Source organism: Dasypus novemcinctus, chromosome 15, assembly GCF_030445035.2.
Source record: "Dasypus novemcinctus isolate mDasNov1 chromosome 15, mDasNov1.1.hap2, whole genome shotgun sequence".
Lineage (NCBI taxonomy): Eukaryota > Metazoa > Chordata > Mammalia > Cingulata > Dasypodidae > Dasypus > Dasypus novemcinctus.
The window spans coordinates 39,614,583-39,636,557 of NC_080687.1; the positions used below are offsets into that span (position 1 = coordinate 39,614,583).

The 21,975-nt window shown below is 37.9% G+C and overlaps 1 protein-coding gene across 6 annotated transcripts in view; it reads left to right on the top strand.

Moving 5' to 3' along the window:
• The window catches only part of DZIP1 (DAZ interacting zinc finger protein 1), an 81,516-nt gene extending 62,477 nt beyond the window's left edge, over positions 1 to 19,039 (top strand). For 3 of the 6 annotated variants that reach the window (XM_004457728.4, XM_058276495.2, XM_058276494.2), the window contains 8 exons: positions 1,087 to 1,223; positions 8,189 to 8,351; positions 8,667 to 8,793; positions 8,983 to 9,036; positions 10,435 to 10,628; positions 13,851 to 13,984; positions 15,200 to 15,374; positions 17,091 to 19,039. In XM_004457728.4, coding sequence (XP_004457785.1) covers positions 1,087 to 1,223; positions 8,189 to 8,351; positions 8,667 to 8,793; positions 8,983 to 9,036; positions 10,435 to 10,628; positions 13,851 to 13,984; positions 15,200 to 15,374; positions 17,091 to 17,170 — 1,064 coding nt within the window. In that variant the 3' untranslated portion in view covers positions 17,171 to 19,039. The remainder of the gene's footprint in view (positions 1 to 1,086; positions 1,224 to 8,188; positions 8,352 to 8,666; positions 8,794 to 8,982; positions 9,037 to 10,434; positions 10,629 to 13,850; positions 13,985 to 15,199; positions 15,375 to 17,090) is intronic. The other 3 variants (XM_058276496.2, XM_058276497.2, XM_058276498.2) reach the window with 2 other exon arrangements.
• Positions 19,040 to 21,975: the final 2,936 nt, after the last annotated feature.

The following is a 21,975-nucleotide window of genomic DNA, read 5'->3' on the forward strand; positions in this document are numbered from 1 at the left end:
CAAATAGTAATTGACTGTTTTTGCTTTCAGTAAAACTTTATTAACAGAAATATTCTTTACTCTTGGAATTGAAATGGTGTTTAGTGAATATCTTTAATAAAAGGTGTTTTGTTTAAGATCTTCTGAAAATCCCAATACTGTGGCTACCGAAAAATTCTGTCCATTGAGATGGATTAGTCCGTAAAATTTGGTGGAGTGTCTCTTGCGATAGCCCGACAGCCCCAGACGTAGGGAAGGTCATTTGATGTGATTCTTGTGGGGCAAAATGCCCCTACTTAGATATTGGACTCCAAAATGATAGTTCCATTATTGTCTTGCTTTTATATCTGGACATTGACTAAGGATCCGAACTGCCAAGCATTGAGTCTCTTTGATCAAGCCTTCAGTTTCCTTTGACATAAGGACTAACTCCCCTTTTCTAACTTCTCTTAAACTAGGCTTTTTATTGTGAAGATTATAAGAAAAAAAAGTGAGGAGAATGTGACCTTTTTTATTTTTCTTTCTTTTTATTTATAGATTGTTTTAAACAAAATATACTTTTCTTGAAACTTCTTAAACCTCTTTTCACTATGGCAAATATTTTAAGAGGGATAATACTTTTTTATGTTTTGAAATTTTATATGAACTTACGTTCTAAATTTACTGGGTAAAAACTTGTAATTAAAATAACTTGGACATTTTTCTTCAGAAAATGGTACATAAATACCAACTGAACTTAAGGGAGGTGAATTCTTCAGGAAGTAAACATTTTCCGTGATAAAACATTAAACTTCTAAATAAGTTTTTTTTTTCCATTATGCTTCTATAAGTATGTATTTTTCTTGCATTATTTATTTAGCTGTAATTCAGTTAAGTGACCAAGGAAGAGTCTTTAAAGACACTAAAATTTTAAATCAGCCTTAAGATAGTTTTAGAAGCTACTGTATTCAAGTATTGTGTATTGTGTTAAATGACTAAAATACCCCAAAACTTAAAAACATCATTAGTGCTTAAATGCTGTTTAAAAGTTGTGTTTGTCATTATTTGTTTAGAGATTTTAATATATTCATTTAATTTTTTAATACAAATTTTTTAATCTTATTCCAGGAAGGGAAAATGAGCAGAAATTAAATAAGATACATTTAAGGAAAGCTTTGAAGAATAATCCCTCCCTCACTAAGGAAATAAGAACTGTCTTAGAGCAGAGTTTGGTGGAGAAACTGGAAACCTTGGGGATTAAAGCGGTAAGTTCAGTCAGTATTAGAATATTTACTAGTTTTGTTTTATTTTGTTTTCCAAATAAAAAGTGACCAGAGAAGAGGGCATATCAGTTCTGTCCATATTTGGAGACCAGAAGCTAATACAACATGGTTTATTTATCAAACACTTCAACCAGGACCTTTCTAAGAGCTTTACCCATAATAACTCATTGCTGTTGAAACAAGTCTCTGAGATGAGGAATATTATTATCTCTGTGTTACTGAGAAGGTTAAGTAACTTGCGTAAGGTCACATAACTAGTTGTGAAGGAGCCAGTATTTGTTTCTAGGCAGTTGCTAGGCTGCTAACCTTCTGATATTAACCCTAAATCATTGCCTGTTACAAAGTTGGCTCTTGATAATTACTTGTTGAATGAAGGATGAATGATTGTATTTCATATTGTTGTCATATTGAATAATTTCAGTGCACCACATTACATGTGGACTCTCTTTACTTTTTACATCTTTCATTGACATACATAAAATGCACAAATTTTAACTAAACAACTTGATGGATTTATATACACCTGTGTATGTGTGTGTCTACTTATGTGCATGTATACCTACACATGTACACATTTATGCATGCATAGGTATATACCTTCAGGTGTGTGTACATACGCAAATGTAGGTGTGTGCTTGTGTGTATATGTGTATAGGTATGTGTATCTAGGCATGTGTATACAAACATGTATGTGTGTTTATAACGGATACATATATACAGAGATGTGTACACATATGTGGATAACTATGTATATATTATGTGTGTGTATATGGGTATATATATGTGTGTATATATACATATGTGTGCATGGGTATGCTCTATAACCAACACTCAGATTGGGATATTGAACATTTCCATCACCCTCAAAGACTATCTTTTGCCTTTTTTTCTGTCAGTGTCACCCCCTACTTCCCAAACAAAGGAAATGGTTATTCTGACTTAACTTTGCTTGTTCTTGTACCTCATATAAATTTAATCATACACTATGTAATATTTTGTCTTTTGCTTATGATTGTATCTGTAAGATTCATAGCTGTTGTTTCAGGAAGCAGTAGTTCTTTCTTTTGTGGTGTAGTATCCTATTGTATGAATATACTACATTTTTCCCTTCTTCAGCTGATGGACATTTGGATTTCCAGTTTGGGGCTCTTCTATCTGTTACATTCTTGTGCATGTCTTTTGGTGGACATGGGCACTCCTTTCTCTTAGATAATTATCTAGGAATGAAATTGCTGGGTTAAAGGACAGGCATGTGTTTAGTTTTAATAGGTACTACCAGATAGTTTTCCAAAGAGTTTGTACCAACTTTCACAATCCTCATCAGTGTGTGAGGGTTCTGGTTGCTTCACATCTTTCACCAACTCTTAGTATCGTCAGTCTTTTTAATTTCTACTTAGGTTTTTTAGGTAGGATTTTACTACACTCAAAGCAATGGGAATCAGAAATATTTGTGGAATGTCCATAGTTCCTATCAGAATTGTTTCTTTTTTTTTTTTTTTAAAGATTTATTATTATTTTTATTTATTTAATTCCCCTCCCCTCCCCTGGTTGTCTGTTTTCTGTGTCTTTTTGCTGCGTCTTGTTTCTTTGTCCGCTTCTGTTGTCGTCAGCGGCACGGGAAGTGTGGGTGGCGCCATTCCTCAGCAGGCTGTTCCCTCCTTTGTGCTGGGCGGCTCTGCTTATGGGTGCACTCCTTGCGCGTGGGGCTCCCCTATGCGGGGGACACCCCTGTGTGGCACGGCACTCCTTGCGCGCATCAGCACTGCACATGGGCCAGCTCCACACGGGTCAAGGAGGCCTGGGGCTTGAACCGCAGACCTCCCATGTGGTAGACGGACGCCCTAACCACTGGGCCAAAGTCCGTTTCCCCAGAATTGTTTCTTGAAACTAGTTTTGCTTATATTTTAAGTCTCCAAGTTGAATTCCTGTGTCCTTTCTGGCCAACAAAGAAGTAGCATTACTCAAAGTATTTTCCCCCATGTAAGCAAGTTCTGTAATTAATTATTGGTGCTCATTTTATCTTTTGCCACGTTGTTTCTTTTCGGCCAAGGAGCTTCTCCTATTGAAGTGATTGCAGAGGCCCTTTCATTCCACTGGAGACCTGTTATTAAACTTAACATCATTGCACTCTTGCTTGGGGCATCTTTACCCAAAAAATCATAGTCATGCATAACTCACATACCATTATGTAAGTTAACCATTAACCTGTCTCCTCCTTTCCATTTTCCAATTCCAAAGCCAACATCCTTATTTAAAGCATTTAGTGCTTCAAAGCTATGCTTTCCATAAATGTTTCCTTCTCTCATTAATGAATGACTTATTGTCGGCTATTTGTTGGGGTTATGGTGGTGTACAAATAACAGAAGGTCCCTGCCTTTTCGGAGCATACAGTCTTGTGGAGGAGACAAACATTTCTTCTTTCCTTTGAAAAATATTTTCATGAGAATTTTTAATTTGAGCAGATTTTGTTTTGGGTTTCTTTGGTCTTTATTTTTTTAATGTTACATTAAAAAAATATGAGGTCCCCATATACCTCCCACCCCCTTCACCCCACCCCTCCTCCCACAACAACCTCCTCCATCATGAGACATTCATTGCACTTGGTGAATACATCTCTGAGCACCGCTGCACCTCATGGTCAGTGGTCCACACCATAGCCCACACTCTCCCACAGTCCACCCAGTGGGCCATGGGAGGACATACAATGTCCGGTAACTGTCCCTGCAGCACCACCCAGGACAACTCCAGGTCCTGAAAATGCCCCCACATCACATCTCTTCCTCCCACTCCCTACCCCCAGCAGCCACCACGGCCACTTTCTCCACACTAATGCCACATTTTCTTTGATTACTAATCATAATAGTTCATGAATAGAGTATCAGTAAGTCCACTCTAATCCATACTCTTTTCCTCCATCCTGTGGACCTTGGAGTGGTTGTGTCCACTCCACATCTATATCAAGAGAGGGCTTAGATTCCACGTGGATGCTGGATGCAATTCTCCTGTTTTTGGTTGTAGGCACTCTTGGCTCCCTGGTGTGGTGGTTGACCTTCTTCACCTACATCTTAGCTGAGTGGGGAAAGTCCAATAAACCAGAGTGTAGGAATTGCAAGTCTCTTGAGGCTCAGGGCCTGGCTATCACATGGTCAGCCCAGAGATTCAGGTCCCCTGGGTATACACTAAACCCCAGCGCCAACTACAGATCCAGTAAAAGTAACAGGAGAGGCTTGTGAACAAAGATCACATCTGAGTCCAGCTCCGTCACACAGAAACACAAACTCCAAAGTAGGGCCAACTGACATGGCACTGAACTCCATCTGCCACGACCATAGAACCTGTGGGTCTCTGTAGCCTTCAGAAGAACCAATACCTGAGGTTGTATCTACTTTATCTGTCTCTGGGACTCTGCTGAGGTATGCATAATGGCGACCCCTCTGATAACCTCCTGGCTCTTTTTGGAGACTCACAGCCATATAAACTCATTTGTCCTTTCCATTTCCCCCTTTTATTCAGGTCAAAAAGCATTTTTAACTCCTGGTATTACATGAAGACTGAGATATTCTGCTGGTCCGAGTTGACCCTTTTATTCAAGGTCATTATCTAGTTACATCATCAGCTGTTACTTGGTAGTAATCCCTCGGTGCCAGGGAGGCTCATCCCCAGGAGTCATGTCCCACGTTGGGGGGAAGGCAACACATTTACATGCTGAATTTGGCTTCAAGACTGGCCACATTTGAGCAACACGGAGGTTGAGCAGATTTTTTGTTGGAGGTACCAGAGTTGGGGATTGAACCTGGGACCTCGTATGTGGGAAGCTGGTGCTCAACCATTGAGCCACACTGGCTCCCCAGAATTTTTAATTAGAAAAGCAAACAAAATAATAAATCACTCAGAATTCTACTACCTTAAAAATTTACATAAATTAGAAGTAAAACTTCTCTCCCTCTAATCCTACCTGTCTGAAGGAAACACTATTAATAGTTTAGTACTTACCCTTTCAAACTTTTCTATTGCTTATACTGACCTATTTTTGTATGCAAATAGGAAGCTATATTCATATATCCAACTCCCTATCCATATCTTTCTGTCTGTTTATTTATCTCTTATCCATATATCCATATATGCTTGCATGCACATTCATATCAAATCTTTTTTAAAAAATAAAAATTGTGTCATGCATATATGCGTGTGAGTGTGTGTGTCTACAGCTTGCATATTTCAGTTGATTTAGACTTGGATGTTGAGGATATGAGGACTTTTAAAAGTGGGTACCTGTAGCACTATGCCATTCTTTCTAATAACAATACAGTGTTCTGTCATATAAATGTTCTGTCATATAGAAATACCACAGTCATTCTGACATTCCTCTAATGATGGGCTTTTTAAACTTAAATGTTTCCAGTTTGGGGCTCTTAAAAACAATGTTATAGTTCACGTTCTTAACATATATTCATATGCACTTATGATTTCTAAGATTCCTTGAAGTTAGTTTGCAAGGTAAGAGGATATGAACATTTTGCATTTTAAAAGGTACTGACAAGTACCCACAGTCCCCAAATTTTGTGCCAGTCTTCATTCTCATCAACAGATTATGAGTTTGCCCATTTTCCCACACTCATGCCAGCACTAGATACTATAAAATAGAATTTATTTTTTATGTGTGTGTGTGTTTTGGTCACATGGATATATATTTAAAAAATGGTAAATTTGCATTTCGTTAATATCGAGTGAGGCTGAGCCTTATTCCATAAAAGGAGACCCTTATATTTTTCCATCTGGGAATTAACTTTGTCAGTTGTCCTGTTGTATTGTTTGTTGTTATCGATTTGTTGGAATAATTTGCATGTTAGGGATATTAACCTTTTCCTGTGTGTTCAACATTTTTTCTGTCTTTTACTTGTCTATTTTATGTTGCCATTCATTTAAAAACTGCTAAATATTTGTGTAATCAAATAATCATTTTTCTCATGTGGTTTTTGTGTTTTGTATTTTAATTGGGATGTTTCTTTTTATCCTAAGATTTTAAAAACATTTTCCTATTTTTTTTCCCCTAATGCTTGAATAGCTTTTTTTTTTGTCCTGTTTTTGGTTTTTTTTTGTCTATCTAGACTTTAAGAATCAAGTTTGGAATTGGTGAGTTGGAGATCTAACTTTATTTCCAGTTGAATCTGTTGTCCCACCATCATTGAATAATCCATCCTTTCCCCATTGATTTGAAATGATACTTTTATCATATAGGGAATTCCTACATATATTTGAATTTATTTTAGGACTTTACATTGTTTTATCCTACTTTTATGTATTCCTTTGCCATCATCATACTGATTCAACAATTCCTTATTTTATAATATATTTTAACACCTGCCACAGAGCATGCCTTCTTCATTTTTCCTCTTATTTCAAAAATTTCTTGGCAGTTCTTCCATTTTTTATTTTCCAGTGAACTTGAGAAACATCTCCAGTTCCAGAATAACCCATATTGTGGCTCTAATTGGAATTGCTTTAAATTTTGTATATTAATTAGGAAGGCTGACATTCTTACAGTATTGGCCTTTCCATCTAGATACATGGGATCTGAAGACAGGTATTAAACAAATGATCTCACAGATAGATGGTACGTTTATGATGATAGATTGTGTGAAATGAAATGAAGGAAAAGGAAAGAGGAATAACCGAGGTGAGAGAAAACCTCTTCTTGGAGTTGACACTTAATCTGATGACTGAGTTTTCTGTCCTGGGCAACTGGGTGAATGTGGTCCACTTCCTGGGATGGGGAGGGTGCCGGAGGACAAGGGGAGACGGGGGTGAGAGATTGGGTGGGGGTGGCAAAGAACCATTTAACTAGTTTTCTTCTGTCTAGATTTTTACCATATCCAGATTAATTTTCTCAGATTACCTATCTCTTTTTTTCCTAGTATAAAATAATTTTTATTTACATAATTTATCAAGCTTTTTAATCTTAGTTTTCCTGGGCTGCCATAACTAAGTGCCAGAAACCAGATGGCCTAAAACAACAGAAATTTATTACCTCAGTTTTGGAGGCCAAATGTCCAAAGCCAGGGCATCAGCAGGGCCATGCCCCATCCTAATCCCATAGGGAGAATCCTTCCTTCCCTCTCCCAGCGCCCAGCATTTGCTGGCCGTCCATGGCGTTCTCGTTTCAGGCTCTGCCTCCTGTGGCTTCGCCTCGTCTTCTCCCCTGTGTCTGTCTGCATCTCTTCTCCTCCTCGTATAAGGACACCCACCACACTGGATTAAGAGCCCACCCTTCTCTAGTATGACCTCATTTAAACTTAACTAATTCTGTCTTCAGTGACCTTTCCGAATAGGGTCACATTCTGAAGTCCGGGTGGTCAGGACTTCACCCTAACTCTTCGGGAGATGTGATTCAGCCCCTAACCCATCCAATGACTTTCTCTTTGCTGTGGAATAACGGTCAAACTTTTCGGCATTTACTCTCCCTCATCACCCGGTCCTTTATGACACTTACTTGCTGGATGTGCCTTGACTGTATCCGCCTTGGCATCTGCCTTTCCCACATCTTGCCCCTTTCCCCATCTCCACCCATCTGGAAATACCCCCTTGTTTCTATTTGTTTGACTCCATCTATCCTGCAGGGACAGCTCTTGCCTCCCTTTAAGCCTCCTCTGGCTCCTGGAGCCTCGGGTGGCCTTTCTTCTTGGAAGTCCTTAGCACACACAGCCTTACATAGGTGATCAGTCGTGTACATCATGCGCTTGCCTGGTGTGCCCGACAGCACTGCAAGCAGCTTTGGGATCAGGACAGTAGGTTATATGATAGAGTATCCTCCCCCTTACACACACAGCTGGAGCTCAGTAATTATGGACAAATTGAAACGTTTGCACAGTTAATTTTATGTCAGCATAAGCCCATGAAGTGAGAAACGTCCCTGGATAATTGATCAATGTAATATTCTATTTCTCCAGGATGTTCATGGTATCCCAAGTGATCATTTGAATAGAGTGCTAAGAAATGTGGAATCAGCAAGACACGAGAGAGAAAGACAAATACCTAACATCCAGCAAATTCGAGAATTCCTTGAACATCAGGTCAGCAGTAAAATTGAGGAGAGAACATTACTGTCTTCAGGTATGCCCGTTACCAACTTCCATTTCATTTCTGCGCTTGGAAGTGTGATTAGCCACCTTTTCACAATTTTAAATAGTTTGCCAACTTCAATGTGCCTAATTGGTAACTAACCCCCTTACTGTTTGAACTATTTTATATTGGGTCTTGGATTTTGTTTTTGCATTAAAAATATAACCCGTCATTTGGAACTCTGGACTTAGAAACTTGCTTGTTTGTTTTAATGGCAATGTAGACAGTATTGCAGTATTTTTTTTTTTCTTTTTACTTACTGATCATAAAGGCAGTAGAGACTCATGACTGACACTACTATTCCAGATAAGTGCAGTGTTTCTCAAATGGATACCCTTTCAACTGGAGAAATATCCAAAGCGATACATTCTTCTAAAAGCAGATATTTGATTAGACAAAGACCTGTTTTTACTGATAGAACATCTGTTCCAAAGTGAGTATTTTTGACCTGACAATTTTAATTCATGTTTGACCCAACAGAGAGTTATACTTGCAATTCCTACCAGTCTTTCTATAACACTGGGTGATTTTTGGTGCTACTTTCTCTCTTTAATATATAATCAAAATTTATGTTATGTAACTCACTCATGCAGTTTAGAAATACTTTTCTGTTGTTTTCTAGAATTAGGAAAAATATCCCAGAAGATCATTTTCCCAGAAAGCCTTCCACTATCACGTGAGTACTTGAGGAGGGGGAGGTCATTTAAAAGATTCTTTTCTAAAAGAAAATAAAGAAGCAGGAAAAAAAAAAAGAAGAAAGGAATTTTCTTTGCTCAAAAATAAATAAATAAAAGATTCTTTTCACTGTACATTAGCATGCTCAGTGTGATTAAAGATATAATTATTACATGTCATACTTAATCAATGACTTCTTTGTGACATATCATTGTTTCTGTATGATTTGTTATGGAAGCAAATAGCACCTACCACCTGTGTCATTCCTGAATTTCTCAATAACATGGTTAAATTAAAGGAATGAGATTGAGTCATGATTGTGTAGGTTTATTTTAGATAATATTTTAGGGCTTTAGCTCCTTCTTGAAGTTGACAGTGATCCTAGACCTTACTCTTTTAGGGTCTCTTAGGATGCTAAGAATCCTAGCTCAGTCACTCATCAACTGTGTGCCATTGATTCAGTTGCTTATCTGCTTTATGCCTCAGTTTTGCTATTTGTAATTTGAGGATAATACTCCCCTTTTCACAGGCTAATTTTACAAATTAAATAACAATATATGAAAAGGGCTTGGCTTAGTGCCTGGTACTTCATGGGCACTCAATAAATTATAGGTATGTTGTTATTAACAATGAGTGAAACTTAATTTTATTATAAGTACATTTGATCATTGCCTTGTTCTGAAGATATTAATGCATAAATATTTCCTCTAAGGCATTGTATAGAGGAGACAATAAAAATAGTGATTTACTCTTTGAGAGCATGTTTCACATACATAATCTTGTGGGAGGAGCTTTGTTTCATGGGACGTAGTATTACTGAGTGAACATTTAAAAAGACTGACATATTGGTTCGAGCCTGGGTGCTCAATGAATATTCATTAAATGAATGAACCTTCACCTCTCTGAACTTCCATTTATTTCACTTTAAAATGGGGTGATAATGCATGTCTTACCCCATTGTTAAAAAAAATCAAATGATGTCATATTATAATAGCTCTTTGTAAGATGAAGTAGAAATAAGTGTAAGGTAGTCCATTATAAAGATTTTAAAAGATGGAATAGTTTTATTGAAGGAAATGGTTTTTTTTCCATTGAGAAATGTTTTCCTTAGTTGTATAAAAACCAAGAATATGCTAATTTAAATTTCAGGAAGAAATGTTTTAACTTTTAGCTTTATTCATTCTGATAACTGTGTCACCTGGTTGGCAGATCTGGATTTGGGATAGCTCCTCAGCCTTTTATATAACTCCCGAACCTCCTCGCCATCCTGATCTGTGCCCACTCAGAACATGCTCTTTGGGAATTATTTGAGAATGTTCTGACCACTTTCAGAAGCATACAGCTTGTAAGTGATAAAACTTACGAAAACAGACACCTGTTTTGGTTTTGATTTGTTTAGGACCCCTCCCTTTAGTTCAGAGGAAGAATTGGATGATGATGACTTCATGCAGGCATATGCGTCCCCCGACTTACCTCCTCTGCTGTCATCTAAAAGCAACAAGGGTAGCTTTGCAAAGAACACTGCCAGAAGTGACACTGACTGGACCGAGGGCAGTGAAATTGAGGACTCTGATGTTTCTCCCAAACCTGCAGGTGATTTTTATCATTGAAAACTCATAGAGAACTTTTCTTTAGGACAGTGGTACTCAGCTGGGGGCAGCTCCCCACCCCTCAAGACGTTTTGGCAAAGTCTGGAGACATTTTAGGTTTTCACAATTGGTGGTGGTGGGAGGGCAGAGGTGTTGCTGAATGTCCTGCCAATGCACAGGGTAGAATTCTCTGGCCCTCAATGTTAAAAGTGTGACTTTTGAGAAACATTGATTGAAGATGATAGAGGTGAATGAAATAAATATATAGATTTTCTTCTTCTGGAAGAAGTATTAAATGAAAGAGACCTTTAGCCCATGTTCTCTAAATGCTTCTCTTAAACAAGAAGTGTGAGTATTAGTAAGTTGTAAAGCACTTTTGTGGCTCCGGTTAACTATTGATCATTCTTTAAACATTATGTTCCTTGGTACCTGAACCGTGTAGCATTCTGAGGGGCTTGTTGGATGCCAAGGGTATTACGGGTACAGCATGGAACTTTTGGACCAAAAGAGTGACAAAAAAGGCTATAATACTGGCCTAAGTCAACTGCCTTTTTGAGGTTCTGCCACTAGCATTCTTGAACTTCAGGCAACCCCAGAGCTTTTTAGGATTATATGGGTGTTTGCACAGATTTATAATTAAGGAGACAAATACATAATCTCTTCTACCAGCAGAGTGTCTCTTTAAACTTCCAGTCTCTGACCTAATTCACCTCTTCATTCCTTCCTGTCCTAGATATTGAAATAACTTTCTAATCTCCTGGTTTCTGTCTAATCTCTGTTCCCTCCAAGCCATCAGAGAAGGTCTGAGAGGGGAAGAGAGCAAGCCTAGCTTGGAGGATTGAAAATGTTGAGCTTGTCTGGATGTAGGAAGTGTTGGGATTAGGAAGTCCTGATGGGAAGCTCTTGGGATGGGTCTGGAGGGAAGTGATGGTGGCCTGGACACTTGTTGAGACAGTGGAGACAGAGTGGGCAAACCTCAAGAGGCAGCATCAGCATAACTCAGTGACTGACTGGGTTTAGGGGATGAGGTAGGGAGGAGTCAAGAGTGACCCTGGGTTTCTTACTAGTAACTGGGTAGACAGTAGTTTCATTTACTGAGCTGAGGAGCATGATAGAGACAGGAGATGTTGGCTTTGGATTGTTGAGTTTGAGGTGCCTTTGAATCATCTAAAGTGTGGAGCAGAGGAGTGGCTAGGTCCTAAGCATGCCCTACGTGCTTCCATTTCATTGTTTTGCCCGAGTGGAATGTCCTTGCCCCCTACCACCTTCCTTCTCCACAGGCCTGCCGGTCTTCCTTCTTGAATTGATCTTGCACTTTCCTGTTCTGTTGTCTTCTCTGAGAGCTCTTACCACATGGCATAGCTTCTATTTTAGTTCACTTGACATTTGTGTCTGTGCCCCTCGTTGACTGTAAATCTTTAAGGGAAGGATAGAGAATAAGACTGTTCATTTCCTGTTGACCTACAGCAGTGTCTTGCCCAAAGATCATAAATTAAATTGCACTGAGGCCTGCGGTCACAGAACAGGCTTACTCCAAAGCTGATCAGTGCTTGTCCTCCAGGGCCTCTTCAGCACGCAGTAGAAGTGATTTGCACGTGTGCACCAGGGCAGCACTGGTTTAAAAGCAGTGAGTTTCAGATTTAGTACTTCACCCCAGGCTCTGTAATGAAAGGTGCCTTGTGCTTGTGGATATTCATGCCAGAAATGCAAATAAATAGATTTTAGGTTTCACACCCCAGAGAAAAAAGTGAGTATCTCTCGTAAAGGGCACAGAAATATTAAACTATTACTACACATTTATTCTATGATGATTGATGAGATTTTGAAGTCATTTCCTCCTCTCGATTCATTCAGCATGTTTATTAAGTACTGACTCTGCCAGTGTGTAGAATCCATCCACACCGCCACGTTCATGTTTGTGTGAAGGGTAGAGGCACCTCCCACCAGAGCTCTTTAATGACAGGGACTTGTCTTAGGTTCCTAACGCAGCACTCTGCCCAGTGCATGGTGCCTGGGAGAGGCTCGATTAGTGTTTGCATTCATTGATTCAGCAGGACACTACAGGATGAGTGGAAAGATGGATAAGACACCAACCCTGACTGTAAGGAGCTTAGCAGCCTTGAGGGAGAAGGAGAGAAATGTAGATAGGTAACCATAGAAATGCCATCATAAATTCAGGGGAAGAAGTTATTTTCTGTGGCTTGAGTGGGCGGCCTTTGAAAATTAAGAAGGCATTTGGTCAACACAGAATGGGGTAGGAGGAGGTAGCATGTCATAAGAAAGGCAGAATGGAGGTGAGCACACATGGGGGTCCTTGGGGAATAGAAAGCCCAGAAGGGTCTCAGTATAAAGCCATTATATAGCAGCTGAGGAGATGAGGGGCAAGCGGCAGGTTAGGGCCAGAGTCAGCTGCACGGCATTGGGTGCAGTTTTTATTAGCAAAAAGGTTTATGAGCTGATGGAAGGCAAGAGCTGTTCTACAGCAGGAGAGCCCAGATCCCCAGCAGCGAGGGAACAGAGGAGAGTGGGCAGCAGAGAAGGCCCAGAGTCTGGCGGATAGGGCAGCACAGGGGGCTGGCAGTGTGCATGGAAAGAGGGGGCTAATTTAAAAGGAAAATTGGCAGGGCTTAGCAACTAATGATGCTTACTTGAAGGAGAGGAAGGAGTTGGGGGTGCCTGAATGGCAGTTCTCATGCACTGTGGAAGTGGGGCAATTCCAAAGGAAGACAGGTCCAAGTCTGTGCCTGGGCTCTTCATTTGCTGAAGAGAGTTGGGGCTGAAGGATGATTTTTAAAGAAATACTACTTAATACAATTTCTAAGTTTTAACGTTTTAAATATATCAGCTGTCATTCATTATAATTAACATTATTTTATAACATTTTAGTATACCATATATTTATATAATTCTGTAAGATATAACTAATACATGAAGGTTACCACTGAAATTAAAGTTTCTGTTTACATACTTGAATGACACCATTTTCTTTGTTTTAAAATGAAAAATTTCTATCTTTCAGTCTAAAGGGCCATGATTTTGTTTAAGGAAATGTTTAGTGCAAAATTTTTTTCAACCCCAAAATACCACAATTGATTTTATTTCAGTGATACATAATTATTTGCAAAGCTTAGACTGCGCCTCAGAGTTGGCCGTAAAGTCACTTTGCTCTGAAGATAGATCCAATTTTTTAAAAACTTTATCTGACTAGCTTTTATTGATCCTGTAGGAACCGCCATTAAAACTCTAACTGAAAAAGTTGAAAAAACAGTTTCAAATCACAGAAATGTTAGCAAACCAGTTGGTGGTATTAATGTTGCAGAGGCGTTCATCAAAAAAGAAGAAATACAAGAAGAACTAAAGGTGAAATCGCTTTTACTTGCTGAACCTACACAGAGAAATTCATTTTCTGATGAGTACATCTAAATAATTTTATTGTTCATAGTGAAATAAAAAGCAAATATTATTTAGTATAGTAGAGGTTGAGATTTTTCCCTTATATTGTTTTTCATTATTGCATTTCTTTCCGTTTCATAGATAATCGAAGATACTAAAGCAATAACTAGTAGTACCTTATTTGCATATAAAACTTCATGGGTTTTTAAAATCAGGTTGTGTGTATTATTTGATGTGTGCTAATTTGCACAAAGAAACTTGTGACTAGCTAGAGTCTAGGGCTTCCAGATATTAGTCCAAGGACTTTTCTGCTGCTCTGGCGTGACCTCTAAGGAAAATATGGACTTTTCAGAGCTTAGTCCCACTGAACAATTGGAGTCAGTAAAGAAATACTTCAGAGAGATACATGAATCAAGAACTGGGAGGGCAGAGTCTGAACCCGCTGCCTGCATCAGAGAAGTGGCCCTACCATTTTCCAAGCAGTCCTAACACCCAGGACACAAGAAGAGTGTCTGTGGATAGAGATCTCCTGCTGTATTTATGGTACACAACTAGTCAGTGTGAACTGGATCTTCTAGTAGTCATCACTCTTAATTTTTTTTATTTTGGCATAAATTAGATTTTATCTTTATCCTGCTCATCGAGAGCATTTTGTCAAGCTTCTTTTATTACTTAGTGCTATTCGTCTTACACTGGTTAAAAATAACAAAAGTTATGTGTCCTATAAAGGAGAACCAACATTTTTTTCCTTGAGAAGGACACGGTAGAACAGTGTGCTCCTTTTGGTTAGGAGGCCATTTCTGCAGAGCCCTGAGATCTCTTATCACGGAGATCAAAGCGCTTCCGAGCCTGCCTGCCTTCTCTTGCACAGAACCCTAACTAAGTTTCATACTCTTACGCTTTGAGTTCCTTTGGAATTTTCGCAATTCATTATTTAACTGGCAACATATATTTCCATGGGAAGAAACAAAAAAGAGTTGGTCCTCTCAGCTTTCAAAACACATACTTCCAAATCCAGTTCATTGTCCTGCAGAAGGGACCAGATTTGGGATCCTCTGAAGCCCCCTACTCCTTTGCTGATTCAGTTTTAGTTACTCAATCTAATCAATAAAGTAAATGGAGGGTTCTAACACATGCTGCTGCTTTAGGAAACATTAATTATTTTCCCTGTATTTCTTTTAGTGTGCAGATGTGGATGAGGATGACTGGGACATATCATCCTTAGAGGAAGATAAATCTTTGGGGAAAAAAACTGGGAAAGAACAGAAGGAACCCCTGTTGGTGAAGAATGAATCAAGTTCTATGCACGTTCCAAGTGCCTGGGGTGCATCTAATCCTAGAGGGCCAAAGGGAGAAGGTTGGCTCCTTTAGTTTCTAGCAGAAGCTCTGTCCATTTTCCTATTGTTTTTGTTTTATCTTTATAAATATATGATTAAGCCTCATGAATAGATCATCAGACAAGAAACACTCCCTTGGCATAACAAAGATTTTGATGCTTTCTTTATCCTATTTTAATAAGCACTGTACAACTGATTGATTCATGTATATTTCTTAATTTAAATTTAGTCATAATCTTTAGTTTTTAAAATACAATTTAATATCTTTGAAAATTCCCATACAAATATCCTATTCATTCAAGTTGTCCATAGAAATTAAAATTTCTGATCATATACTTACTTGAATGAAATCATTCTTTGGGCAGTCTTCATGTATTAATCTGATTACATACTGAATATTTTCTTACCTTTCCAGGGAAAGGTTTTTTGTTGTTTTTTTCATAGCATTGTAGCCAGTGGGATTAATTAGAAATGAAATCACCAGTTGAAATTGTTTCTATCCATCTAGTGTAGAGCCTGTATAAGTCCAGTAACATAACTCCTAATACATTTAATTTTTAAAATCAAAATATTGTAATTTATATTTGAGTCAAAGTAATTCTTGCACATGGTGAGAGTCAACTCGTACGGAAGGGCTTCCTCCTGCCATCTCTTACCCCGCATTTGCCTTTCGTCTGTTCTATATTAGTGTTTCTGATGGGATATCTGTGCCTCTAAGGTGCTTCTCTCAGTTTCTTGATTCATTAACTTTTTCATTTCTTTTGATGTCTTGTAAGATAGTTGAGGACTTGGTTTCTTTTCACCCCCTGCTACACCTCTCAGTCCCCCTCTTGATGATTTTTTACCCATTTGTAATTTTAAATCAGTACGTGTCAACCTGTAAATCTCTGTGCTTGCTCTCTGCGTTCTCAGCAATCTCTCTCACCACCCCAGTTTGTAAGATGACACTGTTGTTGCCTCTACCCTTCACTGCAGCATGCCAGCTTTGCCTTTACTGGACAACGTCAAATGATAAAATTAACCTCTGCTCTGTAACCATCATTAAGTTGTCTGTGCTGTGTCTAAAGAGTGAGCCCAATAGTATAAAACCAAAAGGCCACTTTCATATCATAGTGACTTTGTCAGTACACACGGCCGAGAGGACTGTCCTGAGAGCATTCCCTTCTCTTCTTCTGGTGCCCTGCCCCTTTGCCCCTCAAAGAAGCTATTTCTAGAACCTCACTCAAGTGGCATTCTCTGCACTGTACTAGTTCAGTGGCTCAAAACCATGTCATCTGCCCTAGAAAATCTATTTTCAATACTTAATTCCTGCTTGGCTTGTTCATTTTATTCTCTCTTTTGCTCCCTCTTCTCCCCCTGCCCCCACCATCTATTCACTCAGGCAATAATAGCAATGAAACTGTGTTGAGAACTTGCAGGGCCAGTCCCTTTGCGAAATGCAGGGGAAGGAAAGAAGCAGAGTACGGTTTCTGCTGCCGAGGAACTTGTGGGCGGTGGGGTGGAAGTTTACATACGTACAAGGGTGCTGGGATGGTATACCAGGGGTGTGGCCATTTCGTGGTGAGATTTTATAGCAGCCTCCTACACAGGATGTAGGACCCAGGGGATGGGGGTTAATGAACAGAATACTTGTTGAGTGATACATTAGAATATGAAATTATAGATTTTGCAGGCCTGACAACGTGCATATTTAATCATCGGGGCCTTCTCTTCTTCCTCCTTCTCTCCCTCCATAGGACTTCAAGAAAATGAATCAAGCACATTAAAAAGCAGCTTAGTAACTGTGACTGATTGGAGTGACTCTTCAGATGTATAATGTAATTCCAAATGCCAGGAGATTCTTCCAGAAGCCAACAGTATTTCAGTGTCACAGCATTTTAGTAACTTGCCTACATGATTCTAATGCTCATGCCTTATAGTATTTCCCACAGTAAACAAGGAAGCTGGTTCAAAGAACAAGGTTCTCTTTAATGGCATCTAATACAATACTGAAAAAAACAGGTTGTCAACAGTATTTTGAAGCATATAAAGGTGTTTAAGACTTCTGCTTAGAAATAACATGTCATCAAAGTTATAAAACGTTTTTTCTTCAGAATGGTACTCTAGTGTTAAGTGTATTTTTTCAAATAATTTTTAAGTGAAAGTATTTTTTTTAGTTTATAGCAGGTTTTGTTTTAAATTATTAAATTTTTAAAAATATCTTAATGTAAATTATCACATATTGAAAGTGTTATAAAATTCTGTTAGTATCCTTAAAATTGAATTAGTGGAATCAGTGAAACCTTAAGAGTAGACTGGTTATTTTTTGTATGTAAGTAAGTTTAGAATTATAATATAGCTAGGCCCATTGCAAGAACATTTTCCTGAAATACCTTCATCATATGCAGCATTGAGCCATTATAAGCATGATGCTATTAAAATAATTATTTTAGAGCTTAATCTTTACTTGGGTATTTTATGAATAAAATGTAGCTATTTTAAGTGTCAATTAATTTATCAGAATATGAACAGAAAATATTGTCATTACTGAATTCATATGTTTATGTAGCTCTTTTTTTAAAACTTTTTTTAATGCCAAACCCATATTATAAAATACCTCAAAAGTAATATAGTTATATTCTGGAACAATGACACTGTCATAGGTCAGAAAATTCATAATGAAATGTTTTTGCCTTTTTTATACTTTGTGGTACTATCTGTAGTCTGTTTCCAAAAAAAGTAACAAAATGGTTTGTTAGGTTTTGGATTTCTTCCTTTTGTCATCCTCTCAAGTAAAGCCTTCCATTATATCACTGTGACTGAAGCTGAGTTATTAGAGGTGATTCTAATTAAGGTGTTTGGAGATTTATTTCTGATTTAAATTTATACTTATTGGAGGGTTTACTAAAAGAGAGGCGTATCTTCGTAGTTATGCCACATAGCATCCTTAGCGAATGTTAGGACAAATCTTTATCTGTTCCTCTCACTACCAGAGTCCTTTTTGTATGTGGCCAGTTCCAACGCTTTTAAAGGTTCTTCCCAGCAGAGGCCATTTTATGCAAATGTATTCACTTTAAATGTGTGTTATACAGTTCCATGGATTTTTTAAATTTAATTTTTATTCTAGTACCATATTGTCCCTTTTAAGCACATTCAAATATGTAATTCATTGCTGTTGATTATATTCACAATGTTGTACTACCATCACCAACATCCATTACAAAAAGTTTTCCATTTTCCGAAGTAGAAACTGTACATTTTAAGCCTTAACTCCATAATCTCTGCCCTCACCCTGGCCCCTGGTAATCTGTATTCTAGAGTCTGACTCTGAGTTTGTTTATTCTACTTATTTCATATCAGTGAGATCATACAATATCTGTATTTTCAATCAACATGATGTCTTCAAGGTTCATCCATGTTGTAGCATGTATCAGAACGTCATTCCTCTTATGGCTGAATAAGATTCCATTGTGTGTTTATATACAGCATTTTATCCATTCATTGGATAGTGGATATGTGGGTTGCTTCCATCTTTTGGCAATTGTGGATAATACCACTATAAACATTGGTGTGCAAATACCTGTTCGAGTTGGTTTTGATTTGTATTTCCCTAAGGGCTAATGATGTTGAGCATCTTTTTATGTGTTTTTTTTTTTAATCAAATCAGTTTTATTGATTCATATTAATAAACATAAATCCATCCAAAGTATATAGTCAATGATATTTGGTACAATTACAGGGGCGTTCATGACTCCAGTCATTCTTAGAGCATCTTCATTATTCCAGCACCAATAACAGCAATGCTAAAAAAGAAAAACACAAACTCATCACCTCGCAATCTGTTTGTCCTGACCTACATAGCTGCTATTGTTTCCTTTTCTAGTTTATTTGTATTTATATTTTGTAGAAAGGCTTGTATATGTAATATCACCCATATTTGTATTTACATGTGGTTTTACTATGTTATACAGTCCCATGTTACATTTTTTTAGCTTTCTGTCTATTAAATGTCTTTAGGCTTTTCCTTTCAACCACTGTCATACCTTTATAATAGCTCTGCTAGTACAAACAGCATAATATGCTTTCACCATTTCTATTCATTTTCAAAGATTTACAAACAACCTTTTAACCAATTCTGCACAGATACACATTCAGCTTTCCATTCTCTACCCTCATTCTATTTCCTGGTGACCTATATTCTAATTATTAATTCCATGATTTTACACAATTAGTTCATAATAGTGCAGTTGTACAGTATTTGTCCTTTTGTGTCTGGCTTGCTTCACTCAATATCTTCCAGGTTCATCCATGTTGTCATATGCTTCATGACTTCATTTCTTCTTACCACTTCATAATATTCCATTATGTGTATCCACTACAATATGTTTATTCATTTATCAGTTAATAGACACCTGGTTTGTTTCCATCTTTTGGCCATCGTGAATAATGCGGCTATGAACATTGGTGTGCAGATGTCTATCTGTATCACTGCTCTCAGTTCTTCTGGGTATATACCTAGGAATGGTATTTCTGGGTCCCATGGAAAGTCTGTATTCAACTTCCTTAGGAACTCCTAAACATTTTCATGAGTTTTTTTGGCCATTTATATATCTTCTTTGAAGAAATTTTATTCAAGTCTTCTGTCTGCTTTTTTTTAATGTTTATTTATTCCTCTCCACCCCCACCCGCCCCTGCTGCCTGCTTGCTGTCTGCTCTGTGTCCATTCGCTGTGCACTCTTCTCTGTCTACTTGTATCCCTTTTTGTTGCATCATCTTGCCATGCCAGCTCTCTGCAGGTGCGAGCCATCAACTCTCCACAGGCATGGGCCTCCTTCACAAGGAGGCCTTGGGACACGAACCCAGGGCCTGCCATATGGTAGGCGGGAGCTCCATCGATTGAGCCACATCTGCTTCCCTTGTCTACTTTTTAATTGGGTTTTCTTTGTTGTTGACTTCTAAAATTTATTAATATATTCTGGATATTAAATTCCTTATCAGAATGTGGTTTCCAAATATTTTCTCCCATTGCATAGTTTGCCATTTTACTTTCATGATAAGGTCCTTTGAGGCACAAAAGCTTTTAATTTTGATAAAGTTCCATTTATCTTTTTTCTTTTGTTTCTTGTGCTTTGCTACAAAGAAACCATTGCCTAACACAAAGCCCTGAGAATGCTTCCTTACATTTTCTTCTAGGAGTTTGAGAAAAAGTTCTGGCTCTTATATTTAGGTCTTTGACCCATTTGAGTTGATTTTTGTATAAGGTAGGAGGTAGGGGTCCCCCTTCTTTTGTATATGGAGATCAGTTTCCCCAGCACCATTTGTTGAAGAGACTATTTTCCAATTGAGTGGTCTTTGCTCTTTGTCAATCAGTTGACCATAAATGTAAGGGTTGATTTCTGAGCTATTTCCATTCCATTGGTCTGTATGTCTGTCCTTGTCTCAGTACCATTCTGTTTGAGGACTGTAGTTTTGTAATAAGCTTTAAGTTTGGGAAGTGTAAGTCCTCCAGTTTTCTCCTCCTTTTTCAAGATGGCTTTGAATATTCAGAGTTCCTTACCCTTCCATATAAATTTGATGGTTGGCTTTTCCATTTCTGCAAGGAACATTGTTGGAATTTTGTTTGGCTTTGCAGTGAATCTGTAAATCACTTTGGGTAGAACTGACATCTTAATATTTAGTCTTGCAACCCATGAACACGGAATGCCCTTCCATTTATTTTGGCCTTCTACATGACTATTCTACATTTTGTAGTTTTCTGTGTAAAAGTCCCTCCCAACCCTAGTTTGATTGTTTTAGTTGCTATTGTAAATGGATTTTTTTCCCTTGATTTCTCCTTCTGATCGTTCATTACCTAGTGTATAGAAACAAGTGATTTTGGGGTATTGATCTTGTACCCTGCCCCTTTGCTGAATTCATTTATTAGTTTTAGTAGCTTTGTTGTGGATTTTTTAGGATTTTCTTCTCATATCTTCTGAAAATAGGGAAAGTTTTACTTTGTCCTTTCCAGTTTGGATGCCCTTTATTTCTTTTTCTTGCCTAATTGCTCTGGCTAGAACTTCCAGTACAGTTGGTGACAGGGGGCATCCTTTTCTTGATCATGATCTTAGAGGGAAAGCTTTCAGTCTTTCACCATTAACTAAGATTGTTAGCTGTGGGTTTTTTCATATATGTCTTTTATCATGTTCAGGAAATTTCCTTCTATTCCTAGTGTAACTCAGTTTTGTTTCTTTTTTAATCAAGAGAGGTTTGGGAAGTTTGTCAAATGCCTTTTCTGCCATCAATTGAGATGATGTAGAATGTGTTTTTTCCCCACTTCGTTCTGTTAATGTGGTATAGTACATTGATTTCCTTATATAATTGTTCTTGGAATGTTTGGCCAAACTCCCCTCTGAAGCCATCTGGTTAGGAGGTTTTTGATTACTGATTTAGTCTATTCACTAATTATTGGTTTGTTGAGATCTTTTTATTTATTCTTGAGGTAGTGTGTGTGTTTCTAGGAGATTGTCCCAATTTCATCTAGGTTATCTATATTGTTGGCTTACAGTTGTTCAGTGTCCTCTTAAGAGCCTTTTTTATTTCAGTGGGGTTGCCCTTTTTTTAGTTCTGATTTTAGCTTTTTGTGTCGTCCCTCTTTTTTTTCTT